The following is a 27,523-nucleotide window of genomic DNA, read 5'->3' as shown; positions in this document are numbered from 1 at the left end:
ATCTAACCTCTACGAGCTCTCTAGTGAGTCTTCTGGCATTCTTTTCTTAAACGAGAGAAATAAGCTTACAACCAATTCAAGATCTAACATAACGACCTACGTATATCTATTTATTAAAGACTTCTCGCGTGCGGATAAGAAGCTGATTTTTCTTCCCCAGTGGTTTGAAAGAAGGCAAAACCCCGGATGACCCGCACAGGAGAGCTGGGATTGCAATTCATCAGATCTCTCACCTTCCGAGAGCCATTAATACATGATGTTTGAGGGTCAAAACGAGACACTGGGACAAGTGAGTCCTGGTCACCGTCTCTAAGGGGAAGCGGCACAGACACAAATATACTTCCCTGCTCGGCGGTACCAAGGACCTTATCTTAAAGAGTGCTTAGAGACCAGGGGTGCACCAGGCCTCCCCTCCGCCGACGACTCAAGAGGTGCGGTGGGGGATAGCACGAGCTTTCCAGCAGTCGCCCAGCCACACTCCCGCTGTGCCACCCATCTCCCCGCAAGTTCCTGGGGGAAGGGCTTCCCGTCCCTTCGCTCAGGACCTGAAGACCGAAGAAGCCAAACCTCGGCCCCACCTGGGCGCGGCTTCGGCGGCCAGGCCCAGAGCACTCACCATCGTTCTCGTCGCTGTGCCGCCGCCGTGACATGCCGCACGTTGTGTATGCGGCGGAGCCTAGACGCCGGGCGGGAAGAGCGGCAGGAACCGTCGGGCAGCCGGCCGGCGCGAGGACAGCGGCGAGGCTCACGAAGTGGCCCGCGCGCAGGCGCACTCGCTCGCGACGGCTCCCGGAAGCGCAAGGGGGAGAAGTGGCCGGGTGGGCTCGGCGGGCTCGGATCCCGGAGAGCCGGCGTCTGGAACCTCACCAAGCCACTGCCGCCTCGTCCGCACGCAACCGCCCCCTCGGGCTGCCTCCGCCTCTCCGCTGCTTCCTTCGCCCGCCTCCGCGGGAAGTCCTTCCGGGGCCACGCGGAGAGCACCGCCTCCCCAGGCGGCCGGAGCCCGCAGGCCGCGAGCCACGCCTTGGCGGGGGTGGTCTAGGAGGGACGCTCTAGTTCAGACTCCCTCCACTTCAGACTCCCCCCCGGGCCTCTCAGTGGTTTTCCCGGCGGCCCTTTCGCTAACGGCCTAGACTTCCGGGGCGAGGTGAGGTCCCCGGCGTTCCTTCCTACGTAAACAGGGGCGGGGGCTGGAGGTGCAAGGGTGGTGAGAGGTGACAATTGCTAGGCGGAGACGGTTTGGTGAAGAAAGATCTAAGAAAGGATCTGGACTGGCGGGTACGTGCTCATCTTTCTCCCACTTCCGGGCCTCTGCCGACTCGGGAAAGCTGGGAGGAGAGATTGGGCCAGGCCCGGCGCGCGGGGTGGGGCCCAAGCGGGAAGCGGCGCCGCTCGAGCAGCTCTGGGGACCGAAAGACCCTGCCTAGCTTGAGCTTGCTGCTCTGCGGTTAGCTTCTGACCGTCGTCTGACCTCTCGCCCCTCTGAGTTGTTGATCGCTTTAGTAATGTTTCCAGTGGTTATTGGATACTTCCATTATGTGTATGTGAATATTCTCCGCCCTGACCTCTGTGGTGAACACCACGGCTGCTTATCTGCTTTGTCGATGGCCATTTGAAATTTCACACGCGTGAAATGAACCTTTCATTCTCCTAGCCTAACCTAGCCTAACCTATTGCTCCTTCACTTTTACGCATCCATCCGATTGCTTAATCCAAAAATGTAGGTAGGAGTCATTCTTGGCTCCTTACTTACTACCTAATGAACTATCAGTAAACCTTATCAGCTCTACTTTCAAAACCGATCTGGAATCAGTTACTCCTTTTTTACTACTCTCTCATGACTTTGCGATGTAAAGTAACCTGACCTACAGGGTCCTACTCTTTTATCACTATGCTCCAACAATTCTTACTTTCTTCCTGTACCTCCAGTAAGGCAAGCTTGTTCACCCTTTAGGCATTTATATTCCTTTGCCTGAAGATTTCTACCCTTAAGTATGCATGGATGGCTCCTTGGCATTTCAGTCCCAGCTCAAGCATCAGCCCCCTTAGGAATCCTTCCCTGGCCACCCAACCTTTTACTCCATACCACAAATATTGTATTTATTATGTGCCAGGCAGTGTTCTAGACATTGAGGAGGCTGAGGTGAACGAAGGAAAACCCCTGCTTTCTCAGTGCTGATGACCGGTTGAGGAATCCAGCAAACTGCAGTCAGAGGTGGTGGGCAAAAATAGAAAAAGATGCGATTAGGGTGTGGTGGGAAAGGCTTTATAAGAACCTTGGACTTTATCTGATGCCTTTAAAAGCCTTTGGAGGGAGAGATCTGACTTATTTTTAAAGTCACCCCTCTTGCTCTTACGGGAGAAGGGCAGTTAGGCAATTGCAATAATTCATGCAAGAAATAATGGTTGCTTAAGTGGGGTTGGTAGGGAAGGTAGTGCAGTGTCATCTGATGTGATTATATTTCAAAAGCAGAATTGACAGGATTTTCAATACTCTGAAAGAGTGAGGAGACAAGAATCCCAAAGTTTTTTCCTGAGTAACAGGAAGAATGGAATTGTTGTTTACAGAGGTGAGGAAGACAAGGAGAGCAAGTTAAGAGCTGGATTTTTTTTTTCTTTCTAATAGTTTGGTTTATTGTTTATTATTTATTTTTTGTCTTTTGAGGGCACATGGAGGTTCCCAGGCTAAGGGTCAAATTGGAGCTGCAGCCAATGGCCTGCACTACAGCCACAGCAATGCAGGATCCAAGCTGCGTCTGTGACCCATACCATAGCTCATGGCAACGCCAGATCCTTAACCCACTGAGCAGGCTGGGGATGGAACCTGTATCCTCATGGATACTAGTCAGATTCATTTCTGCCGAGCCTCGATGGGAACTCCTGTTTTTTATTTTATTATTTTTAAGGCCCTATCTGCAGCATATGGAAGTTCCCAGGCTAGGGGTCAATTCAGAGCTGTACCTGCTGGCCTATGCCACAGCATCGTGGGATCCAAGCCACATCAGTGGCCTACACTGCAGCTCACAGCAGTGCCAGATCCTTAACCCACTGAGCAAGACCAGGAATTGAACCTGTGTCCTCATGGATTCTAGTCGGGTTTGTTACCACTGAGCCACAATGGGAACTCCCTAATGGTTTGGTTTTGACAGTTGCATTTGAACAGTCTCCTGGCTCTCCAGCTGAAGCCATCCAGTAGACAGTTGGTTATGTGAACTTGCAGTTCAGAGGAGAATCTAGCCTGGAGATAGAAGTTTGGAGTCATTTACTGTATAGTCTTCTAAATATAAAATTTCCTTTATTTATGATTGTTACCCTTTTTTAATTTTTCATGGAAGCTTCAAATATTTACAGAAGTAGAGGAAATTATAAAAGGAACTCCCATGTACTTTATCAACCAGCTTCAGCAGTTACCAACTAATGGCCAATCTGCTTTCACCTCTCCTACTTCCCCTTGCTCAACTTTTCTGAAGTAAATATAGTTGATCAATTCTTGGAACTAGATGAGGATTACCTCAAAGTTGAGTATAGATAGAGCAAGTGAACATTTAGAGGTAGGGATGTTAGTAAGGAGGATTCCCAACAAAGGAGCAGTTCTTAGCATTGATACTTTCATGTTTTTATTTATTTATTTGTCTTTTGCCTTCTCTAGGGCCACACCTGCAGCATATGGAGGTTCCCAGGCTAGGGTTCCAATCGGAGCTGTAGCTGCCTGCCTACACCACCGCCACAGCAACATGGGATCCAAGCCACGTCTCCGATCTACACCACAGCTCAAGGCAACGCCAAATCCTTAACCCGCTGAGCAAGGCCAGGGATCGAACCTGAAACTTCATGTTTCCTAGTCGGATTCGTTTCCACTGAGCCACAACGGGAACTCCTGTTTGTTTTTAAATTTGTTTACTTATTTGGTGTCTCTTCTCTTACTAGAATATAAGTTCCAAGAGAACAGGGACCTCATGAACAGGGAACTGTTTCATTAAGACCTGCATCTGCAGTGCTATTTTATCTACCAGGCACATAACAAAATCTCCACAAATAATAGGTAAGAATATATAAATAAATTGAAGTGAGAACTGAAAGAGGGTTCAGAGTAAAGGGTGGTGCGAAAGGCATGTGTGGAGACCCTGAGGCAAGAGAGAGCAGGGTTTGCTTGTGGAACTAGGTGATGTCTGGTGTGGCCAGAATAGGTTACGTGAAGCAGAGTGTGGTCTTAGATGAGCCTGGAGTGGGAGGGGAATTGCATACGTGCCAAAGGTGATGTATTCCTTTCTGGTCCTCACTGCAGTCCTGTGAGGTAGATACTGTCATCCTCATTATACCCATTCGGGAATTAGGACTCAGAAGTTAAATATCTCATACTCACACTCAGCTGCACCACTGCCCAAAGGTTCATACTCACACTCAGCTGCACCACAGCCCAAAGCCTGTGCCTGTGCTTTGGCCAGTCTTCCAGGTTCCTCTTCACATTTGTCACTTGTAACATATACTTTACAGGAGAAAGAATGTTGGTTGTACTTGTCTATTTTGATAAGATTTAGCCACAGTAGCAATTTGTATCTCTTCTAGAGCATAAAAATGGGACTCTCTTGGTAGTTTTTTTCTTCTAAGGAAGGGAATTTCATAGCTCAAATATTAGGGGACAAAAAAGAGCAAAGTCTTTATAATTGAAGGTACTAACACACAACCTGCTGCTGGTGCTTTTTTGTTATCTTTTACCCTAAACGTTTGCATGGCTTGTCCTCTAATTCCAGTTTTTCCTTAAATGCTACTGCCTCAGAAAGACTTTACCTACCCTCTGAGTTTTAAAGAGCCTTCCAGGAGTTCCTGTCATGGCTCAGTGGTTAATGAGCCCAGTTATTATCCATGAGGACTCAGGTTTGATCCCTGGCCTTTCTCAGTGGGTTCAGGATCCTGCGTTGCCATGAGCTGTGGTGTAGGTCACAGACACAGCTTGGATCTGATGTTGCTGTGGCTGTAGTGTAGTCCAGCAGCTGCAGCTCTGATTTGACCTCTAGCCTGGGAACCTACATATGCCATGGCTGCAGCCCTAAAAAGACAAAAATAAATAAATTAAAGAGCCCTCCATCACTCCATCTCCTTACCTTGCTTATTTATCTTCATAGCCCTTTTTACCATCTGACTTTAAAAAAACAACAACAATTTATTCATTTCCTTACCTTCTCTCGCTCTCCACTGGAAAGTAAGGTCCCTTAAGCAGAGACTTTTTTGGTTTCATTCACTGCTATATCTCCAATGTCTGGAGTAGTACCTAGCATAGAGTTGGTGCTAAATAAATATTTATTGGATGAATGAGTTGAAGAATGGATAGCTTGGGCTGCTGGACCAGTGTTCATTTGCATGACTGGATTAGCTTCAAGTTTACCTCAAGTAGTAAAGGCTTGGAAATTGCTTTCCCCTTGCTTACTTCCCAGGAGATAATTAACTGAGAGGAATCTGCTCTACTGCTGCAGCCGAACCAGATGCCTTCTTCTTCACCAGACCAAGAAGATGACCTGGAGGCCTGTGTTTTAAGATTTTCAGACCTGGATTTGAAAAGCACAAGTCTTATCAATCCCAGTAGCAGTCTCAAAGCAGAGTTAGATATCAGTACAAAGAAGAAATACTCATTTGCAAAGAAAAAGGTAAAATTGCTGTTGATGTTTCAGGATTGTGTAGGTATAATTAATGTAGATACATCTAGAAATAGCTCATCAGGTTTGTCCTCCAGTGGGTGGAGGGCTAGTGAGACCCTGGGCTGCTGCCAAGTTCACGGTAAAGTCTAGTCAGAACCATTAACCAGTGATCTTAGTTCAGTGCCAGGCAAAGGAGAATCATAGGCAAAGTATGGCTCTGGACCACTCTAGTCTGTGAGCCCACTTTTGCATAGTTTTCTTTTTTTTTTTTTTTCACCTAAGGGGAGTGGGTGTGGGGAAAGACAGCCTCTTTTTCTTTTTTTTTTTTTTTTAATTTTTTATTTTTTTATTTTTCTTTTTTGTCTTTTGTTGTTGTTGCTATTTCTTGGGCCGCTCCCGCGGCATATGGAGGTTCCCAGGCTAGGGGTCCAATCGCAGCTGTAGCCACAGGCCTACGCCAGAGCCACAGCAACGTGGGATCCGAGCCGCGTCTGCAACCTACACCACAGCTCACGGCAGCGCCAGATCGTTAACCCACTGAGCAAGGGCAGGGACCAAACCCGCAACCTCATGGTTCCTAGTCGGATTCATTAACCACTGCGCCACGACGGGAACTCCTTGCATAGTTTTCTTATATTGGCTCCATGTCAATGAATAATAGATGTTTCTGCTTATAACCTCCTGTTCACCACTCTTCTGCCCTCATTTCACACAGATATCCTTGAAAATGAAACCCAAAGAGGCCAGAAAGGTTTTTTTTTTAAGTTTTTATGAATTATAGTTGATTTACAATGTTGTGACAATTTTTGCTATACATCAAAGTGATTCATTTATACATATACACACATCCATTCTTTTTCCATTTCGTTTACCATATAGATTATCACAGAATATTGGGTAGAATTCCCTGTGACTATGACATTTTAGAAGATGACAGATGAGTTATTTTGTAGCACGTCTCTCAATTTGATTTTCACTCATGATTCCTTATGATTAGATTCAAGTTACGCTTTTGTTAACATGACTGCCCCAGAAGAGATGCTGAGATCATTTGTCTGCTTTCTCTCAGGCAGTTCACAGTGCCAACTTGTCCCATTACTGGTGATGTTAATTTTGGTTACTTGACTGAGGAAGTGTCAGATTTTTTATTTTTTTATTTTTTTGCTGTAAAATTATTCTTTTTTTCTTTTAATCGGTATTTTGAGGGAAACCACTTTGAGACTATTAAATATCCTATTCTTAAGCCACCTTTCACCTACTAGTTTTAGATCTATTGTTGTTTCCTTGCTGAACTGATTATTACTGTGATGGTTGCTTCATTCCTTCTAGATTTCTTAGTGGGCATTCTTCTTCCAAGCAAGAGTGGGAACTTTCCTTCCTTCCAGTTTATTTGTATCAGTGTGTACTCAGAATTGCATTTTATTCAATGGATTTTAGTCCGTTACTATCATTGTTTATTCTGATGCTCAGATTATCTCAGATTTGGCTGGGAGCCCTTTCAAACAAATATCTACATCTTTTTGACTTGCCCCCATCATTTGAGCATTTCCTTACTTTTTGATTCAACAAGATGTTCCAGGGTCATCTTGTGTTTTTCCTGTCCCATCCCTGGTGTCTTCACCGAGCTCTGGTTCTTTCTAGTGGAGAACTGTCAAAAACCAAAACCTGGAGGCTAGGTGAGCTCACTGCTATTAAAGTATTACTTCTCCTAGGGCCTCTGGGGGACAGAACTAGGAATATATGCAGATGAATACATAAACATCTGTATTATCATATGCATACTTTTATGTCTACTTTTATATCAATATAAAACAAATGATTTCATATCAATACCTTCAATTCCATTCTAGCATCACAAGATTTATTCTCTCTCCTTTTCATATTTATTACTCCCTTATTTGATGAAATTCGGTGAAAAACCTAGCTTTCTTTAGTCCCAATTACTTATTTGCTTTTGCCCCTGTATGCAGTTAGTTTCCTTACCCTGCTAAGCTGCCTGACCTTCCAGGGCCTGCCTTTCCTATAGAGGCCTCATCCACCTCTGAGCTACTTTCCTGGCTCCAGCCTGCCTCTTCTCTGCTGGATCTTCATTGCCTTGTTCATAAAGACCAGTGGCAGGCAATAGTCACACTGGGCCTCCCATCTTGCTCAGACCTGCCTGATGGCTTTTTGACAAAGGAAGAAAAGAGGAAAGAAGGAAACAAAGTCAGATTTTATACAGTATTTCTTTAAGCCATGAACTTTGGAGGCCTCAATGATAGTTGGATTTACACACCGTACATTTATGTATAAGCTAATAATTGTACTAACTATCAATGTACAGTAATTGTCAATTGAAATAACCTATGTAATGCCCAGCCTGTAACTGGTAAAGAGTGTTTTCCTCTGAGTACCGGCAGTTAGAGGACAAGATTTGAAGTTCTGAGTTTAATACAAAGAAGCACTTAAGTTGACATACGCTCCATCTTTCCAGCTCTCTCTCCCTCTCTCTCTTTTTCTTTCTCTCCCTCTCTCTTTTTTACTGTACAGAAAGATAAACTGCAGGAATGGCTAAAAATGCTCTCCAGTGTAATTTCAGGCTACCCCATCCTGCCAGTCTGAGACAGTCCAGGTATAGTTGTATACAGATTGAGGAAGGTCCAAAAGTAATGCTTTGAATTGATAACAATTATTCTTCAGGAGTTCCCATCATGGCACAGTGGTTAACGAATCCGACTAGAAACCATGAAGTTGCTGGTTCAATCCCTGGCCTTGCTCAGTGGGTTAAGGATCTGGCGTTGCCGTGAGCTGTGGTGTAGGTCGCAGACACGGCTTGGATCCCGCGTTGCTCTGGCTCTGGTGTAGGCTGGTGGCTACAGCTCCGATGTAGGCTGGTGGCTACAGCTCCGATTAGACCCCTAGCCTGGGAACCTCCATATGCCGCAGGAAGCGGCTCTAGAAAAGGCAAAAAGACCAAAACAAAAAACAAAAAAAAACAAAAAACCCCAACAAAAAACAATTCTTCTTCAGAGTGCCCAATTTGGGGTGTTTTACAATACCAGGATATTTCTTCTCCCTTTTATTTGAGTCAGTATTAAAAATATTGACTATAAAAAAAAATACTGATGAAACTTAATGCTATAGATAAAATAGAACCCTTATGCATTGTTGGTGAGTGTATAAATTGGTATGATTTTTCACGTAGTCACTACCACAGTTTAAAATTTTATGCTGCTTCACCCCCAAGATATTTGTCCTAAGTAGTTGGTGAAAGAACTATAGAAAGATGTATGCCTGAAATGCTCATTCACCATTGCTTATAATTATAACTGCAAATATTGGCAACAGAGTTCATTAGTTGGGAATTGGTTAAAAGAATTATGGTGCATCCATAATTTTCTCTTCTGTTTAAAAATTTTTTTAACAATAAGCCTAAAGCCTTTTTATAATATCAATAAAGTTATCTTCCAAAAACCAAAACATTTTGGCACATTTCTTTCTAGGCTTTTTCAATATACTTTTTAATGTAGTTGAGATTACCCTGTATAAGCAAATTTTGTCCACCTTTTTTTTCATTTAACATCATAAATATTTTCCCATGTAATTTAAAACTGGCTGCTTAATATTCCATAGTAAGTATACTCCATAATTTCCTTGACCATTTTTTGGGGGGAGATGACCGATAATGTTGCTTATAGTGTTTTACTAATATTTGCCTGCAATTCAAATCCCTTTTTTAAGAACAATTCCTAAAAAGTTTTAAATTGAAGTATAAAGCTTAGTAGTAAAACGGTCACACTCTCAGGGAGTTCTTGTATAGACTAGTAGGACATAAAACTAGAAACCCCTGTGGAAAGATAAGGGATCTCACTGAGACTTTCATTAGCCTTAAACCTAAGTTATTTAACACTGACATATTTGAAATGTAATTGCAGGCATTTGCTCTTTTGGTCAAAACTAAAGAAGTTCCAGCACCTCCTTTTGAATGTAAAGAAAAATGGTGGAAATGCTGTCAGCAACTATTCACAGACCAGACCAGCATCCATAGACATGTGGCAACACAACACGCTGATGAGATTTGCCAGGAGACTGTTTTGGTTTTAAAGCAGCTGGCTGCAACATCGAGCACCTTCAAGAGTCTTAAGTCTACAGACCAAAGGCATCCTGTCCAAGAGGCCCTTACTCATAACCACAAAGTGTCTGCTTGGCTCCCTGATATAAGCTGCATTAGCCCTGATGAGCTGATTAGGTAAGAATTTCATTTTGTACCTTCCATTTAATTTTTAAAATGTTTTTCCAGTCACTGTGAGATCACCACCACCCATCCACTAAAATAGTAAATCCTTAGGGCACAGAATGTCTCTACCACCGAAGCGAGGCTGATAAACATACTCTATAATAGAAGACCATAGCCTGTGCAGTAGCATATACCCATGTACTGGCAGTGTTGGCTAGGTGTTTTGGAACTATCCCACATCTTATCTTCTCTAGGGAGAGGCAAAGAACAGAAAATTGTATTTTCCAAGAGATATGGGAAGGCCCAGAAATGTTAATGATTCCTCTATCCTGCATAATGAAGAACTTATAAAGGGGTTGTTGTTAGCCCAAGTGGTTTTCTGAATTGGATGTGTTTTTGAAAGGATGCTTCTAGAACTGAGGCATAGGATCAGAAGTTTTTTTGTTTTTGTTTTTGTTTTAAGATATGGCCACACCTGTGGCATATGGATGTTCCCAGTCCAGGGGTCAAATAAGAGCTGCAGCTGCTGGCCTACATGACAGCCATGGCAATGCCAGATCCTTAACTCACTGAACGAGGCCAGGGACTGAACCCACATCCTCACAGAGACTGTCAGGTTCTTAACCCGCTGAGCCACAATGGGAATTCCTAGGATGAGAAGTTTAGATTAGCCCTTGAAAAACTCACCAAGTCATAGTATTACATAATTCTAGAGGACGGATTTCTGATTTTAAGCAATTCCTGAACTATTTGGTGAATAGAAAATGCCCAGATTTGATACTCTTGTCACTAGTGTTAATGCCAGTTCCCTTTGTTTATCAGAAAGAAGAGAAGGTTAGAAAGAGAATTGAACTTGGAGTCAGACCTGAGCTAATCACTAAAATTCTTTGTACCTTTACATCCTCGCCTCTAAAACTGGAATAATAATGCCTGCTCTGCCTACCTGACAGAATTGCTTTATGAATTATACAAAATGATAAGAGCCCTCGTGAACTGGAAAGTGCTATAAACGTGATCTCTTCATTCATTTCTGTATGGCCCTGCCTTTTAGTTAGAAAAACAAAAAAAAAGGATACATGAAACATTTAGCAGATGGTTAAAGACCGTATAATTATCGTTTAAAATTGTATGGCTCAGATAGTAGTTCATTACAAGAATTTAGAGAAAGGAAAATAGAAGGCCCTAAAATAGACAGGCAGGTTTCAGAGGAGACTAGGCCCTGAAGCATGAAGAGGGCAACGATGAGGGAGGCACAGACTCCAGAGTGGGACAGGACCTTAATTACCATCTGTCATATCATTCTCTCAAATAGGTCTGCAGAGCATGTGCTCTGAAGGATGCTATCAGGTGTTGGAGAGAGGTACTGAAGACAATTAAATTTGGGAAGCACTAGGTTAAAATGTTCTTACTGCAGGACTGCCTGGCGCTTTTACTGGCTGAGGGGCTTTCACTGCCACTCTCAAAGAGGGAGACACTGTCCACAGGATTTCTCAGTCATGTGATTTCACAGGACAGCTTCAGAGCACACAAATGCAGTTTATTTCAGTCTTCCAGTTTTACAGATGAGGAACTCAGGACTCAGAGATAAGACCCCCACCCAGCTTCCATGACTAGTTAAAGTCAGCACAGAGCAGTAGAGAGAGCAGTTCTTCTAGTGTCAGCAGACTGGTGTTTCGAGTCCTGACTGTCACTTTGTAACTGTCTCGCCTGGGATGAACTGGGCTCAGTTTACTCAGCTCTAAAATGGGGAGGATGATAACCTGTCTCATGGGTAAGAGGATTACATGACCAAAATGGAAGAGAAACTTATTTTTGGAAGAAGTAAAACTTTTTTGTGTATAGAGAGATTCAGACAGAATGAAGTCAAATTTCCAGCTGTCTTGTGAAAGAGCATTATTAGTACCTCTCTCATGACATGACAATTAAATGAGGAAACCAAAGTAAATTCACTTCTCATAAAGGAAGAAGTTCAATGCAGATATTGCCTTCTTTAGAGCAGATACCCATAGACATTGCTTCTCATTTTAGGACAAGAATGAGAGAAACAAAGGCAAGCATGAGTTGCTCCATTAGGCCTTCCTTCCGATTCTGCCTGTGTGCGCTCTGTGAATTGTGGTTTCCTGTGCCAGTGACTCAAGTGCTCTTTCCCTGTGGTTTTCTTTGTAGTGGCCAGGACAGCGATGACGGGGAGGTGCTGCTTTATTACTGCTACTGTGACCTGGAGGATCCTGCCTGGATCTGTGCCTGGCAGACAGCTCTGTGTCAGCATCTGCACCTCACTGGCAAGGTAACACCTCCCACACCCCGTCCTTCATTGGCTCATCCTGCCTCCAATTTGGATTACAGAGGTTGGGCTTGTTACAAAAAAGATTGATTGTTGGGGTCTTGAAATTAGCGCAATCCTGCTAGGCATTTAAGTCTAATACTAATTAGCGATTAACATGGTGTTGTATAAGACTACTTAATGGCATAGACCAGAAATCAGCAAACTTTTTCCTTTTTTTAAAAATTTTTTATTTTTATTTTTATTTATTTTTTTTTTGTCTTTTTAGGGCTGCTCCCACAGCATATGGAGGTTCCCAGGCTAGGAATCAAATTGGAGCTGTAGCCGATGGCCTACACCATAGCCACAGAAATGCGGGGTCCAAGCCACAGCTGCAACCTACACACCACAGCTCACGGCAACGCTGGGTCCTTAACCCACTGAACAAGACCCCATGTCCTCATGGATATTAGTCGGGTTTGTTAACCACTGAGCCACGAAGGGAACTCCCAGAAAACTTTTTCTTAAAGACCCATATAATAAATACTTCAGGCTTCGCATAAAAACTACTCAACCTTGGCATCATGACAGGAAGACAACCATAGACAATATATAATAGAATGGGTATGACCATGTTCCAGTCAAACTGTATAAAAAAGGCATAATTTGCCAACCCCTTGCATGGGGAAATGTTCTTGATATATTGACTGGAAAAACATTTTATAGAACTATACATACAGATGTGATTTCAAGTTGCTTCTCAATTTTCCTAGAACATGGCAGATGTTATCATTTTGTGTTTTTTGACATTTGTTCTTTTTTTTTTCCCTCGTGAATATTTTTTTCCTAGTCTTTCCATGGCTGTCCAGTGCATTTAGAGTAAAACCCAGATCCTTAACGTTCCCTTAGGTTCCCGTGTGATTTGGCCCCTTTACCTTTTCCGCTTATCTGCTACCACTCTTTACTCATTACACTCCAGCAAAACATTCCTTCAATTTCTTGGGAGTCCACAAAGGTTTTTTTGTGCCTTTGGGCCTTTTTACAAGAAAATTTTCTTCAGTTAACTCCCCCACACCCACTTGATTCTTCCTAACTTTTACTCAATCTTCAGGTCTCAATTTTTTTTTTTTTTGTCTTTTTGCCTTTTCTAGAGCCGCTTCCTGCGGCATATGCAGGTTCCCAGGCTGGGGTCGAATTGGAGCTGTAGTCACCGGCCCACGCCAGAGCCACAGCAATGTGGGATCCAAAGCCGCGTCTGCAGCCTACACCACAGCTCACAGCAACACTGGATCCTTAACCCACTGAGCAAGGCCAGGGATCAAACCCGCAACCTCATGGTTCCTAGTTGGACTCGTTAACCACTGCGCCACGACGGGAACTCCTTCAGTTCTCAGTTTTAATGACACTTCTTCAAAGACATCTTTCCTGACCCGTAATCTAAATTCACTTTTCCAAATATACCCTTCCACTGCAGTTTAGTTATTTTTCATGTAACACTTGTCGGTTTGTGACTTTAATCTTATCTGTGACCTTCCTTAGTCTATAATCTCCAAAAGGGCAGAAGATATCCCCAATTCATAGCATGGTTCCTGGTGCATTATAAAAAAGATGAGTAAACACTTGTGGCATATATGCATTTATTATCATCTCTATTTAGAGAACACCTTAAAAGATGTATATTCTCGCAGTAGACTTAAGTTTACAAAATAGGAAATCAATCTCTTTCCTTGGTTTGGGGCAGGTTTTATTCCTGGCCCAGCCCAGGAGGTAAACTGGCAGTGAGGGCCTCTGCCACAAGGTGGCAGCACCTGCCTGGATCTTAGGTCTAAATTCTAAGCCTTTGGCAATACATGGCAAATTTTCAAGTTTTGTGTTGATGGGAGATTTGGCAGAACATCTGCATTTAGGTAGGGAAAGAGGAGAACTTCAAAACTCTGAAATTATGGAGATAAGCTTCTGATCCCTTTGCTATACATTTCTTACTGCCTCAAGAAATTTGAGAGGCCGCATTAGAAGTTTTGGAAAGGAAAAATTGCAAGATTTGGACCCAATAAGATCTGGTTTTGAATCCCAGATCTACCACCTGCGAACAATGTGCCCTTGGGCAAGGTACTTGATTTCTCTTAGCTTCTGTTTCCTTTTCTGTCAAATGGGAGTTATGATAGCTACTTTTCAGGGTTATAATATGAAGCTGCTGTCTCATATTAGGTGTTCAGTACCCTAACTATTGCACTTCATCTGAGGTAAAGGCCTTCCTCACCTAGCAGCTTAGAAGGTTTCAGTTGAAGAATCATTCAACAGAAATCGAAAGTCTAGTGCATGAATAACTGCTCTAACCCAGCTGTTTAGGGAGTGGGTGTACTTGTCATTTATTTAGGTTCTGTGATTAAAATAACATAGGGAAGACTCTTCTGGCCTACCCAAATGACAGTTACACAGAAGCATGTACCTCGTCATCATATTTGCCCCTGTCAGAGATAGTTTTAAGGTAGATTTCCTGACCCTTACACCAGTTCAGCTCTATTTTTTTATGTTGTCCCTTAAAAAAATGCAAGTCAGTAATAGGTATAGGAGCCTGTACAGCAGAGCTGGCAAATGCTTCCTCCTTTCCTCTCCCAGCCCAGAACAGGCTTCACTAGACCTCACTCCTCTCTCTCAGGGAGCCTGGAAGTGATTCAGATGCTCATCATGGATCTCTGGATAGCCGCTGCTAGTGAGCTGGCTCCACCTTGTGAAGTGAATCCTGTTTATGCCCGTGCCCTAAAGAGCTGAATCAAGTGAGGCAACAAATGAAGTATCTTTTCTAGGCCCTAATAAAAGGGGAGCCTTTGAAATTTTTCAAATTCTAATGCATTAATAGGTATCATTATTACATAATTGTACAATGTATAAATTGTTACAGTGTATAACAAAATAGCAACAACGTAGGACCTTAAAAATCACCTCTCTTTCTAGAGAATACCACGATGCCAGTATACACACAGTATTACGCTTTCTCGCTAGAGCTTTTTCTAGAACTCTCAGCTCCATCTAAAGAGGATCCATCTTTAAACTTATCCACAGGATTTTGTAGTACCAGAACAAGTAACACTGCAAGACCCCCAGACCCTTGCCTCTAAGGCAGAGGCCTTAACTCAGGCTCTATCATTCCCTAACCAGTAATGCATGTCAAAGAGAATAGGGTTTGAGAAGCCAAAAAGCCTCAGATTTGGATACACATTCATTTGTTCAGCAAATACATACTAAATGCATACTATGTGGCAGGTGCTACTCTAGGCACTGAATATGCAACAACAAAACAGACACACGCTCCTCCTGGAACTTGTGTTCCCGTGGGTGGGATGGCAATGGTGAGCTTTCCCTGAAACTGTGGAAGTGTGCTCAGGTGCATCCCCACCTCGCAGATATGCTCTGTTCTTTAGATCTTGAGGAAGAGCTCCTCGGTAGGTTTTTTTGGTTGTTGGTTCTTTTTTACTCTGTTTTATCAAGATGAGGAAATTGAGGTTCAGAGAAGAGAACTGATTTTCTTGGGGCCACTTGGCAAGTAAGTGGCAAAGCTGAATATAGATCCTAAATCTGCTGACCTGGATTTAGGTTAATCTTTGGCCACTGAACAGCTGGAGTGCCACGGCAAATGGGGCTTTCCAGTTGTTTGACTCATTTCCTTCTCTTGTTCAGCACATGTTAACCGAGTACCTTGTCGAACTGTGGGCAATGCCACTGTAGAAAATACAAGTATCTTTGTGTGGTAACACTTTGGTGTGCACAGCAGTGTCTCTGCTTTTCCTGTTAAAATCATCGACACACATGCACATGCCCTGGGAAGATTTGAACCAAGCTAAGAACAGCCTGCATTCCCTTTCTCTCACCTGTGTCTCAGGTTCGAATCGCTACGGAAGGAATCAATGGGACAGTTGGTGGAAGCAAACTGGCCACCAGACTCTATGTGGAAATCATGCTTTCCTGCCCGATGTTTAAGGATTATCTGTGTAAGGATGATTTTAAGGTAAGAGCAATTGAAAATAAAATGGATCAAGAGCCATATACCTCTACCTCAGTGCCTCTTCCCTCTCCAGGCTATGAAGAGGGTCACTGTAGAGAAGTAAGCAGAGCGGGTAGAATCCCCTTCCCCGCTAGGTTAGAGGCCGTGTGGTAGAAGGGGCATCTCTTTGCAGCTCCGCCATCCAGTTGCCACATGATCTTGGGCCTAGGTCTCCCTGTTTGTGGAGTGAGGATGTTACTCCTTACACACTCTAAACTCAGAAACTGAGCCATATTTGCTCACTTGAGAGACCACCTGGCTGTTTCAGAGGATCACTATGTGCTATTAAACCTGGTGGGATTAGATCAACATTTCATACCACATGGGGAATGAAGCTCTTGCTCTCACAGCAGAGCTGCTTTGTTGGGGTGACTTTGTGCTTAGTGTAACAGGTGATAGAGGTGTGGGAAATACCTTGCTAGTGCTACTGCTGGTGATACGAAAAAAAGGTTGTGGTTCCAGAACAAAAGCTGGCATGCAGTCTTACATGTTCGAATTGCTAAGTGGTCCTTCAGTTTTCTAGTTAAGTGCTCATTGCTATAGAAACACCTTTTCAATGTGACATTTCTGCACATAGGAATAAGTAAATACTGAATATAAGCATTACGTCTGTTTTGTAATAATAGGGTAGCTGAAGCATTAAGAAACCTCAAATTAGGAACAGTTGTTTCCATGGTAAAAGGGAGTTAGAGCTTAGAATGTTCCAGATAATTTAACTTAATAAGTATCTTACACCTGGAGATGGGAGAGAAAGAATGTATTCTGTTTTGTTTCTCATTGGCTAGACCAGCAAAGGAGGAGCTTGCTGTTTTCCAGAATTGCGTGTTGGTGTATTTGAAGAAATTGTGCCCATGGGGATCAGTCCCAAAAAGGTCTCCTATAAGAAGCCTGGTATGCTTGCTTTTAGAAGAAACACTTTGCTTTTCTTCCTAAGGACAAATCTTAATGTAGAGACGAATGTGAAAGCCAGACATTCTGATCGGGGAGAGCTGTGATGAATTGTCTCCTTAAAAGTGCTGTGAGGTGGCTGACACTTGGGTCATTCAGTGCTTAAACTGGTCCTTTGCTTCTCTGGTAATTGAAGACTTACTGCTTAGAATGACCTAGTTTAGTTATTCTTCTTGGTGATGGTTTGGCAAAAAGTTGGTTTCTCTTTCCAAAGACAGCAGTTTGGGAAGAGTGTAATTATTACTTGTAAATAGTTCCTCAGCTGAATAAAACACACAAGCTTTTCACTACAGGAAACAAGTGGCTTTCAACACCAAAGCGCTTTGTTTGCAAGTTCCCTAGAATGTTCTCTTTCCCTCTCCCGCATGGGTAGCGTAAACGGTTGAAAGACATTTGTTTGGCCGGATTTGTTGCTTTTGTTTTACTTTTTTACTATGAAAAAGTTTAGACATTTAACGAAAGCAGAGAAAACAGTACGGTGAACTTCCATGTACCTCTCCTGCAGCTGCCAGTTACAAATTCAGCCACCTTTCCTCTATACCCATCCCCTTCCCCCAGCCTGGATTATTTAGAAGGGAATCTCAATGTCATTTCATTCACAACTATTGTAGTAGATAGCTCTATTTAGTAGATGTCTTTAGTAAAGATATTTAAGAAAAAATAATTGTAAAAACCATTATCACATCTAAAACGTTTTAACAGTAATTCCTTAATATTATCCAGTCAGTGCTTAAAATTCTCAGGTGTAGTTTTTTAAGTTTGTTTCTATCAGGATTCAAGGAAGGCCCATGCATTGTGATTAATTGCCATGTCTCTTTTAACCTAGAGATTCGACTCCATCTTTCCATTTCCCTTGCAGTTTCTTTTTTGAAGGAATTAGATCATCTTGCTTGTAGCATTTCCCACAATTGGGATGATGCTGATTGCATCTCCATGGGATGTTCCTCTGTCCTCTGTATTTTCTATGAATTGTAGTTAGATTTATAAAAGTGCTGGCTAATATAGGAATGTAACGTGAGCCAGAATGGAATTTTACATCTTCTATTTGCCACATTTTTAAAAGTTAAAGGAAACACGTGAAATTATTTTCAGTACTGTATTTAATGCAGTGTAGCCAAAATATTTTTCAACTTGTATCCAGTGTAAAAAATTATTAATATTTTACTTTTTTTTTTTTTTTTTTTGCATACTAAGCTCTTAAAATCCTGTATCTCTGTCACCCTTATCATAGCACATCTCAAGCCAAAACTTGATCAGGTTGAGGTTTGCTTTCCTTTTTTTTTGTCCCAAAACTGCTTCATAGCTAGTATCATGTCCTTTGATGAGGAAGTACAAAGGTCTGGCTGACTCTGTGTTCTTTTTTTTTTTTTTTGCTATTTCTTTGGGCCGCTCCCATGGCATATGGAGGTTTCCGGGCTAGGGGTTGAATCGGAGCTGTAGTCACCGGCCTACGCCAGAGCCACAGCAACGCGGGATCCGAGCCGCGTCTGCAACCTACACCACAGCTCACGGCAACCGGATCGTTAACCCACTGAGCAAGGGCAGGGACTGAACCCGCAACCTCATGGTTCCTAGTTGGACTCGTTAACCACTGCGCCACGACGGGAACTCCCTGTGTTCATTTTTTAATATGTAAATATTTAACAAGAGAGCTAAGAGTTAAACCATATGGAAATGGGAGTTAGATACAAGCATCTAAGAAAAGAGACTCTTGCATGAGAAGGGCCAAAAAGGGCTGTGGCTACTTAGTGTCCCTACCTTAGTAGGAGGGAGGATAACCACAGACAGCTCTCCGCTGGTGCTCTGGGACATGGCTCTGGAGGTTAGGGGAGAGGGAGCTCCAGGTAGTGCTGTGCTGCTTCCATTTGAGCCAAGCTGTTTGAAGGCACCTCTTTTGAGCATGCCCATGTGAGTCACGGGGCCAGGAGAGTAGCCACAATAGTAGCAACAGCAGGAACAGGTTAGGCTCCCTGTGGCTCCCTTTAAGTAGAAGTCTTAGCGGATTTCCATGCTTCTTATCACAGGCTTGAACCTCCCTTCCTACCCCACTCTTTCAGTGACCATGTCATTATGTGACAATAACTTATATAGAATCTGGCCTTCTTATGTTCTCCCTATAGTCCTAGGTTGGGCAGGTAGGGATCCAGGCCTTGCCAGGACTCTGGGTGTCCAGCCCCATCTGGGTAGCCAGCAGTTTCAGGTTGTTGGGCCTCATCCCCGAGTGGACTGAGGTGCCTTTGGGGCTGTCGGCTCTGTCACGAGTGGTGACGGAAGTACCAGAGCCCCCACCAGGGGCTCTAGTGTGGTTTTGCCTCTGCCAGTGTCATCAAAACTTCCTCAAAAACTACTGTGCAGTCTGGACCCTCAAAGGTAGAGGAATAATTCTTTCCTGGAGAGTTGAGAAGGTAAAGGGCCCTACCAGACAGGTTCTTTCCTCTTAGTGTCCATGTATTTTATTTATCTTCTTCATCTCCTTTCTCTCCTCCTTCTAGCCTTTTCTCTTTCTTGCCTTCTTTCTCATATTTCATTGCTCCTGTCACTACCCTGCCACCCTTTTTTCTTTTACTCAGCACACAAACTTAGGCACATTTTTCCTTACTCTTTTGCATTTTTATAAAACATTCCAACTTTATTCCATAGCCTTATCCTCACATGTACCTGTGCCAAGGTTCTTAGCCTTAAACTTGGACTTGACCTTGGTATAGAACGATTTGTAAAGCCCATAGTGAAGCATATATTTGCCCAGGCTCCTCCATGTACAGGGACCCTGGAATACTGGTCATAACACGAACCAGCAAACCCACATGGCAGTTTATATCCCTCTGTCTGGCTTTTATCATTGGGTTAGGCCAAGTATGAGGGTGCAGAATTCTTTGACTGGTTATTTCTCAACTGCCCGGTCTCCACAGTGCTCATCTCAGGAAGAGGGAGAGTGAGGGTACGTGGAATTATTAAATTCTTTCATTATGGTCATCAGAGAGTGTCATTTTCAGACATAATTATAATTATGAAGAGGAAAGATATAGGTGGGGAGAAACAAAGCAAATCAGGCTGGGCCAGTTGTAATTGGGGTTTGTTTTTTGTTTTAACTAATCTTTTGGTTTGGTTTTAGGAATCCATTTATCCCCAGGTGAATTTCATAAAGAAGTAGAAAAGTATCTGTCCCAGGCAAATCAAGAACAAAGTGATACTATCCTACTGGACTGTAGAAACTTCTATGAAAGCAAAATAGTAAGTGAGAAGCAGAATTGAGTTCCACAGCATAGCATGTTTCTGAAGGCGACACTGTGTGCCCACCTGTGACCAAGTCACATGACTCTCCTCCCACTGCTAGCCCCTCCAAGCCTTTGAACCCAGAATCGCGTGAGAAAGCCTAAGAAAATTTGAAATAAAGACATCTTGGCACATTATGAACATTCTGACTCCTGTATACCTACACTTGGCAAGTGTCAAGGACCTTGTCAGATTTGCTTTGGTAGCCTTTCCAGGTCCCCTGAGGTCTCTGGATGGGTGACCCACAGCCCATGAGCCTTGTTTCTAAGTTCCAGATCTTGAAGTTCGAAAGGTCAGAGTGTGGGATGCACGAGCAGCAAGCAGGTGCTTCCTTGCCAAGGCGGGGGAGGGAGTGGTGTTAGACATAGAAAGAACTTTTGTTCCTACCAGGTATGTTTCTCTGATAATTTTCCTTCTGCTGCTCCTATATTATAGGGACGATTCCAGGGTTGCTTAGCCCCAGACATCAGGAAATTCAGTTACTTCCCTAGCTACGTTGACAAAAATCTAGAACTTTTCAAAGAGAAGAGGGTGCTGATGTATTGCACTGGGGGCATCCGTTGTGAGCGAGGTTCAGCCTACCTCAAAGCCAAGGTGAGTCACCACCGTTAGGGCACTACAGGCATGGGGGCGAAGAAGCTTTCCAACCCCCATCTTCATGCCTTCTCCCATCCCTAGCCAGCCAGGGATTTAGTTTCCCCTTGTATGGTTCCAGCATAGAGTTTCCAAGTATAAAATCTGAAGTTCTTGGAGTTCCCATCGTGGCTGAGTGGTTAACGAATCCGACCAGGAACCATGAGGTGTTGGATTCAATCCCTGGCCTTGCTCAGTGGGTTAAGGATCTGGCGCTGCCGTGAGCTGTGGTGTAGGTCACAGACGCGGCTCGGATCCCGTATTGCTGTGGCTCTGGTGTAGGCTAGTGACTACAGCTCCGATTAGACCTCTAGTCTGGGAACCTCCACATGCCGCAAGTGTGGCCCTAAAAAGACCAAAAAAAAAAAAAAAAAATCTGAAGTTCTTAAATCTCAAGATATGAAAAGCATTCAGCAGTCTTAACAGTCTCATCAAGCACAAAAGGGAAAGCTGAGTTCACATCTCCTTTTTCCTAATCCTTTTGCTTGATCCTGAGAAGAGCAAATTCAGTAACATTACATGTCCTAACAGGTGTCTTCCTATATTTAGGGAGCAGCAAAAATAGTTGGGCTTTCCAGGACCTGGAGAACGAATGCCCTGAGTGCTGTTGTCACCCGTTCCCCTTGTAGGCAAGACCTGGCTAGCTGCTTCCTTGCCCCAGGTCAGCAGTTTCTCAGTGTCCCGCAGGGGGACCAGGAACCCCATTTTGCCATTCCTCCCATGTGCCACACCTCTGTGGAGCTTCCTACTCCTCCTGGTCTCTTGCTTGTCTCCTCAGATTTCTTCTTGTGTTTCCACACATAGGGAGTGTGCAAGGAAGTGTTCCAGCTCAAGGGCGGCATCCACAAGTACCTCGAGGAGTTTCCTGATGGTTTTTACAAAGGGAAGCTGTTTGTTTTTGATGAGCGTTACGCCTTATCCTTCAACAGTGACATAGTATCAGGTGGGTTGGCACAGGCTTGGAGCCTAAACTCGTGATGAGGCGCACTGTCTGTACTGACCTGCTGGGAGGCAGCCAGTACTGATTGATTACTTGAAGAATAAGGCAGGGAAGAGGAATCTGTGGTACCATCATGTCCCAGCAGAGCTGGAGGGGCAGCAGTAGAGTGGACAGAACCCTGCACCCAGTCAGGAGGCCTGGGTTGGGATCTGGCTTTATTGTTTATTAGTTAGACAAGTCCTCAAAAATGAGGATCATCTCACTTGCTCTGTCCACCTGCTCAGAGTTGAACTAAGACGCTAAATCTGGCATCTTAACCCAGAGTCAATATAAAGAATTCAGGGGTTCTGTGAATTTGGAATGGAAAATAACTTTCATTTTCATAACCCCTCACTAAATGTAGTACTTCCTTCAGTTATGAGCATAGGCAGCCAATCAGTAGTGTTAGAGATACCCATGACTTAGACATCAGCAGAAATCATAGTGTTTTCATATATTAACAGCGACTGTGAATACTTCAAAATAGCATTTATGTTCCTCATTGCTTCAAAATGGGACTAGTTACTAGGACCATCACTGAGACTTGGTATTTAACTTGTTAATAAGTATCTTATTGTATCCCAGATTTTAAAGAGTATTTTGATATTTTGTATTTCTTTCTTTTTTTTTAAGGACCCCACCCATGGCATATGGAGGTTCCCAGGCTAGGGGTCTAATCAGAGCTACAGCTGCTGGCCTACACCACAGCTCACAGCAACGCCAGATCCTTAACCCACTGAGCGAGGCCAGGGATCAAACCTGTGTCCTCAGGGTTACCGGTCACATTTGTTTCCGCTGAGCCACAACGGGAACTCCAGTATTTTGTATTTCTATATAATTGGTTTCCTTTGTGAGCCTATTCATTTTATTTACTGCATTTTAAAAACATTTTTCTAAGACAGTAGTTTTCACAAGATTGTCAAGTAAATTCATGACACAAATAAAAGAACCCCTAGTTAGACGGTTTATGGACACATGTGGTATGCACCTTCAGCTGCTGGGCGGGGCGTTCCAAGGTGGGAGCTGAGCCTTAGGCCAAGGCAGGAGGCAGGGTGGCCACAGGAAGGGGTGACTACAGAAAGCCTGTGGTTTGACTGTTGTTCAGAGTCCACATTAACAGAAGTACCAGATGAGGGAAGGTAGAAGGAAGGATGGAAAAAATCCTTAAGAAAAGTGGCTCTTCCCACTGGATGCAACCCCTTTCAACAGGAAAGTTCTTAAAAAGACAATCCTAGAAGCTGTCTGAATTTTCTAGAACTGTGATGGGGACAGGGCGAGATTGAATTAACATTCAGATAATGAATAAGAAGGTAGTTTGATTTCCTCTTCCCTTCTTGATTTTTTTTTCCATTTTAATAGTCATATTTGTGTGTCTTCAACTTCAGATCTCATATGGAGCTAGATAGAGCAGACAGGGGAGCAAGAAGACCTAAAGGCAGCTGGGATGCTGGGATAAGCTAGGTGAGGAGACTTGAAGAAGTCAGCAGGGAAAATGGGCCGAAAAAGTAGATAATGTGAGTTTTAGGAATTGTGTGGCCAAGTATCTGCTGGCAACAGCAGGAGACCCTCAGGCCTGGGGAAGGGGGGTGCAGACTGCAGAAGCCACTGTAGGTGTGGGCTCATCTGCATTCAGGCGTGGTGTCTCCCTGTGCAAAAGGGAATGATCTAAAGGAAAAAGACAGTTTGACAAGGGGTTGGCCAGCTTTTGGACTAGTTAATGAAAGAGAAACATTACTGCTTGTTTTCTAAACGGGAAAAAGAAAAACAGGTCACTGAATGCTGGAATCAGAAGACAGTTCCCAGAAGCAATCTCCTCCCTAAAAAGTAGGGGTGGTGGCGGGGGGTGGGAGAGGGCACCTTGTTCGAAGACAGGAGACTGACACTATTTAGAAACCTTCCCCAGGTCCAACAGGATATATTAGATGCTGCTGGAGTAAGAGTTATATTTTGGAACTGGAGATTACCTGTCTACACGTGTGCACTGTACATAGGCCTGTGTGTGCACACATGTGTGTGCTCATGTGTCTTTATAACAAGGCTTTTCTTTCTTCCCCAGACTGTTCATACTGTGGGGCCCCATGGGACCAGTATAGACTCTGCTCGACTCCCCAGTGCCGCCAGCTCGTCTTGACCTGCCCCACCTGCCAAGGACAAGGATTCACGGCCTGCTGTGTTACATGTCAAGACAAAGGGAGCAGGCAGGCTGCAAACCCAGGCCATAGCAGCTTTAAAGAGGAATGCGAGTGTACAGCCCGACGGCCACGGGTACCCAGGGAGCCCTTACAGCGGGAGCGAATCCCCTCAAGTGCAGAGCCCAGGCTGAGTGTTGATGAGGATGGGCCATGCTTAGGTGAGCGGCCCCGTCTGGATCTCCCCAAGCCTTCACAGAGTTAGGTTTTGGGTGACTGTGTATTGGACGATATCAGGGCCACAGTGACAGAGAAACAGGGAACTTTAGTGCTGCCAGAGCCACCATGGTGAGCTGGTTACCATGTTGGCCTCCTGGCCTTCACAAGAGTTGGGTGCTCATCTCTTACCTGAGCATTCTGACCAAAAGACGCTAGAGCACAGTAAAAGATGAGCTGTGTGGGATCCCACAGCTGCAGAGAGAGCCTAGTGACCAGGTCACACCCTCTCTCTGCCATACTGCAGGCCTGGGAGTAGTCATTTTCCTTATTAGCAAACTGGTCTGGGAGTTTCCGTCGTGGCACAGTGGAAACAAATCTGACTAGTATCCATGAGGACGCGGGATTGATCCCTGGCCTCACTCAGTGGGTCAGGGATCCGGTGCTGCTATGAGCTGTAGTATAAGTCACAGCTCAGATCTCGAGTTGCTGTGGCTGTGGTATAGGCCAGCAGCTGAAGCTCCGATTCGATCCCTAGCTTGCGAACCTCCATCTGCCGTGGGTGCGGCCCTAAAAAAGCAAAAAAAAAAAAGAACAACCTGTCTGTCCTGATGGTAAAACTGTGAAAAGCTGGGGCCCTGGAAGTGGACTCCTTGGACCAGGCTGCTTAAGTCAACCCGCCATCCACCCCTGTCCTTCTCTCTTCTCTGCTAGCCTCAGAGCACTAGACCAGGATCTGCAATGCCATCAGCATTTGGCCCACATCCTCCTGTAAGTACAGTTTTATTAGAATAGCCACACACCCATTCATTTACGTGTGATCTATGGCAGAGTTAAGTATTTCAAGAGAGAAATGATGGAATGCGAAGCCTACAGCTTTTATAAGCATACATTGGAGATGATGTGGGTTGGATTCTAGATCACCGCATTGAAGTGAGTCACGCAGTTTTTTTTTTTTTTTTTGGTTTTGTAGTACATATAAAAATTACACTTACATTATGCTGTAGTCTCTTAAGTGTGCAATAACTTTATGTCTAAAAAATGCATATAACCTAATTTAAAATTTTTAAAATTTTTTAATTGCTAAAAATTTTTAAATTACTAAAAAATGCTATTTTCTGACAATGCAGAGTTACCACAAATCTTCAATTTATAAAACAAAACAAAAAAAAAGTATCTGCAGAGTGCAGTAAAACAAGGTATGCCTGTATGATCTGGCCCTTACAGAAAAAATTTTGCCATCCCTGGTCTGGCCCAACAGCTCATCTGACAGTGGAGATGGTCTTAAAGATGTGGGTCCACCTTCATTTTTTATTGATTTAGTTTGTGTGAAAGATTTCCCTGTGCTAGTCTGCTTCCCCCAGCACCCACATCCTTAGCTCCTAAGTGTGCTCTTTGAGAGATTCACTTTAGCTCGATGACACTGACATGTAGGCAGTAGTTTTTAGGTGAACACCTCAGGATTAGAAGACGTTCTGTGTGAACTTATTCAGAATTGCCACAGTGGTTTCCCAGTCTCCTGGCCATCATGTGTCCCTAGCCCACAAGTCCCAAAAAACACATGAACACCCATTCATAGACCAACAGATTTAATATTATATTGCAGTTTCCAGTGATGCAGAATACAGCTGCAATTGTGTTTCAAGGAGAAGCCGAGTGGGGCTGGCCGTCTCTGCAGCATGGAGCCACTCCCGGGCCCATCTGCAGCCTCAGTAGATACTCCTCCATAGTGGTGAGGCCCTGGCTCCACCTCTGGTTACCCTGTACTGTCCACGTCATTACAGTTCAGTGTGCAAGACTTGCCCTTTTTCATCAAAAGCCTCTCTGCGCAGTGCTCTGCGGCTTAGTCTGTGCTCATCAGCTCTTTGGCCTGTCCTTTATCATAAGATTTGCTGAATCACTCATGAAAATAACTCCCCAAGCAACAGAAATACTAGTTTAACTGGCACTGTGGTATATTAAAAGGCACAAGGGCATTGAGCTTAACATTTTTGCTGGATCTCAAGAGATGCACATGATGTTAAAAGGGATCCGGCAGAAATGCCAAAATTACATTTTAAGAATAATCATCTAGGGATGGTTTGGCCAGGTTTCCTGATTCCTAAACATCTGGATTGTCTTCACCATTGGTCTTGAGAGGCTTAATTGACAGGCATGAGATCAGCGGTGACTTGACAAATGAGTGACATGACAGGTAGTTGAATTCTGTAAGCTTAAGCCATGATAGACTAGAAATTTGTCTCTCTAGTGTCTTATCTCACATGAGGCATTGGTCCGCTGTGCGATAGAGAAAGGTGTTTGGCCATAGGTTTCACATCCACTGTAAGATTGGCATTATATATAAGGAAGAAATTTTCTGACTCCGGTATCAAATTGTAAGTAAATCCCAGGTGTTCATAAAGAACATAGGGAAATGTTTGTTGTCTGGAATAGGTTTTTTAAAAAGAATAAAAAAAGGACAGTTTTAAAAATTTGAAATTCCACCATTGGCTTTTTGTATTATTTCCTTGTATCCAGTATAAGGAATCTTATGTTCTTTGATTCCTGGCAGAGCTTTGTCGCTTCAGTCTTTCTTTCTTGAGGGGGGAAAAAAAATTGTGTTCTTGATCCAAAAATCAGTTTGGCAACCTTAATCTTGAGGTTCTTAAAATTTAAAGGAGTGTTAATAAAGAATGTTGATCTGTCTCGTTTTCTAGAGAGCTAAGATCAAATTTGTAATAAAGTATCTTACAACGCTTTTAAACCACATGGAAGAGGGTGCTGTTTTTTCATGTCTCGTATTTTAAATGCACCTGAAACACCACACAGCAAGGCCACCCAAACGGGGCTCCAGGGGGTAAGTCACTGCTGCTATAATATCGTCTTCAGTAAGATCTGCTGGTTCAGGGGCTTCTTAGTTTTTAAATAATAACCAGACTGAACTTCTGTGACTAAAGAAAAACTTCACATTAACCATAGTTTATAAAAGTTTCAACTACAACCACTAGCTAACCTAAAACCTTAGTGCATAAAGAACTGAACCACAGCAGGGTCTGTGCCGGCACTTTGCCTTCCGGTTTCCACTGCAGAGCACAGCTTATCAGTAGGACACGTCCAGTTCAAAGGCGTGGTCAGCACCCGCACACACTAGATGCCACTCCGGCACTTGGGAATGATGGGCCCGGTCAAGTCTGCCAGCCTTCTCTTCCTCA

General features: G+C 43.7%; 3 protein-coding genes across 22 annotated transcripts in view; 1 reads left to right on the top strand and 2 right to left on the bottom strand.

The window, feature by feature from the left end:
* NCBP1 (nuclear cap binding protein subunit 1) overlaps positions 1-1,093 on the bottom strand; it is a 51,353-nt gene extending 50,260 nt beyond the window's left edge. The window contains exon 1 of one of the 2 annotated variants that reach the window (XR_002336867.1): positions 617-1,089. Coding sequence is in view for 1 of the 2 variants with exons in the window: in XM_021066300.1 (XP_020921959.1) it covers positions 617-650 (34 nt within the window). In the remaining variant the exon portion in view is untranslated. Of the gene's footprint in view, positions 1-616 lie in introns of both variants that reach the window. The other variant, XM_021066300.1, reaches the window with a different exon arrangement.
* TSTD2 (thiosulfate sulfurtransferase like domain containing 2) lies at positions 783-27,075 on the top strand. Of its 18 annotated transcripts, none has more exons than XM_021066332.1 (12): positions 974-1,147; positions 3,928-4,042; positions 5,433-5,642; positions 9,548-9,861; positions 12,016-12,136; positions 15,993-16,118; positions 16,940-17,045; positions 20,215-20,333; positions 20,811-20,969; positions 21,813-21,951; positions 24,044-24,337; positions 25,047-27,075. In XM_021066332.1, exons 3-12 carry the CDS (start codon positions 5,481-5,483, stop codon positions 25,058-25,060), a joined length of 1,554 nt encoding a protein of 517 aa, XP_020921991.1. In that variant the 5' UTR covers positions 974-1,147; positions 3,928-4,042; positions 5,433-5,480; the 3' UTR covers positions 25,061-27,075. The 18 variants fall into 18 exon arrangements, 15 of the variants coding, with proteins under 15 accessions (XP_005660319.1, XP_020921991.1, XP_005660316.1 ...); XM_005660264.3 differs by having other exon boundaries at positions 1,134-1,278; XM_021066314.1 differs by adding an exon at positions 2,119-2,215 and having other exon boundaries at positions 1,134-1,278; positions 24,044-27,075.
* TMOD1 (tropomodulin 1) overlaps positions 25,279-27,523 on the bottom strand; it is a 93,238-nt gene continuing 90,993 nt past the window's right edge. For both annotated transcript variants that reach the window (XM_003353588.5, XM_021066359.1), the window contains exon 10: positions 25,279-27,523. In XM_003353588.5, the coding sequence (XP_003353636.2) occupies positions 27,459-27,523 (65 nt within the window). In that variant the 3' untranslated portion in view covers positions 25,279-27,458.

The sequence above is a fragment of the Sus scrofa genome, chromosome 1 (assembly GCF_000003025.6).
Source record: "Sus scrofa isolate TJ Tabasco breed Duroc chromosome 1, Sscrofa11.1, whole genome shotgun sequence".
NCBI classification, from domain to species: domain Eukaryota; kingdom Metazoa; phylum Chordata; class Mammalia; order Artiodactyla; family Suidae; genus Sus; species Sus scrofa.
The sequence above is the reverse complement of the archived record's forward strand: the minus strand, read 5'-3'. Positions and strand labels throughout refer to the sequence as shown.

Coding starts and splice junctions, on each gene's coding strand:
- TSTD2 (XM_005660262.3), top strand. CDS start 5,481: ATGCCTTCTTCTTCACCAGACCAAGAAGATGACCTGGAGGCCTGTGTT. Junction 12,137..15,992: donor ATCTGCACCTCACTGGCAAG/GTAACACCTCCC, acceptor CCTGTGTCTCAG/GTTCGAATCGCTACGGAAGG. Junction 20,334..20,810: donor ACTTCTATGAAAGCAAAATA/GTAAGTGAGAAG, acceptor CCTATATTATAG/GGACGATTCCAGGGTTGCTT.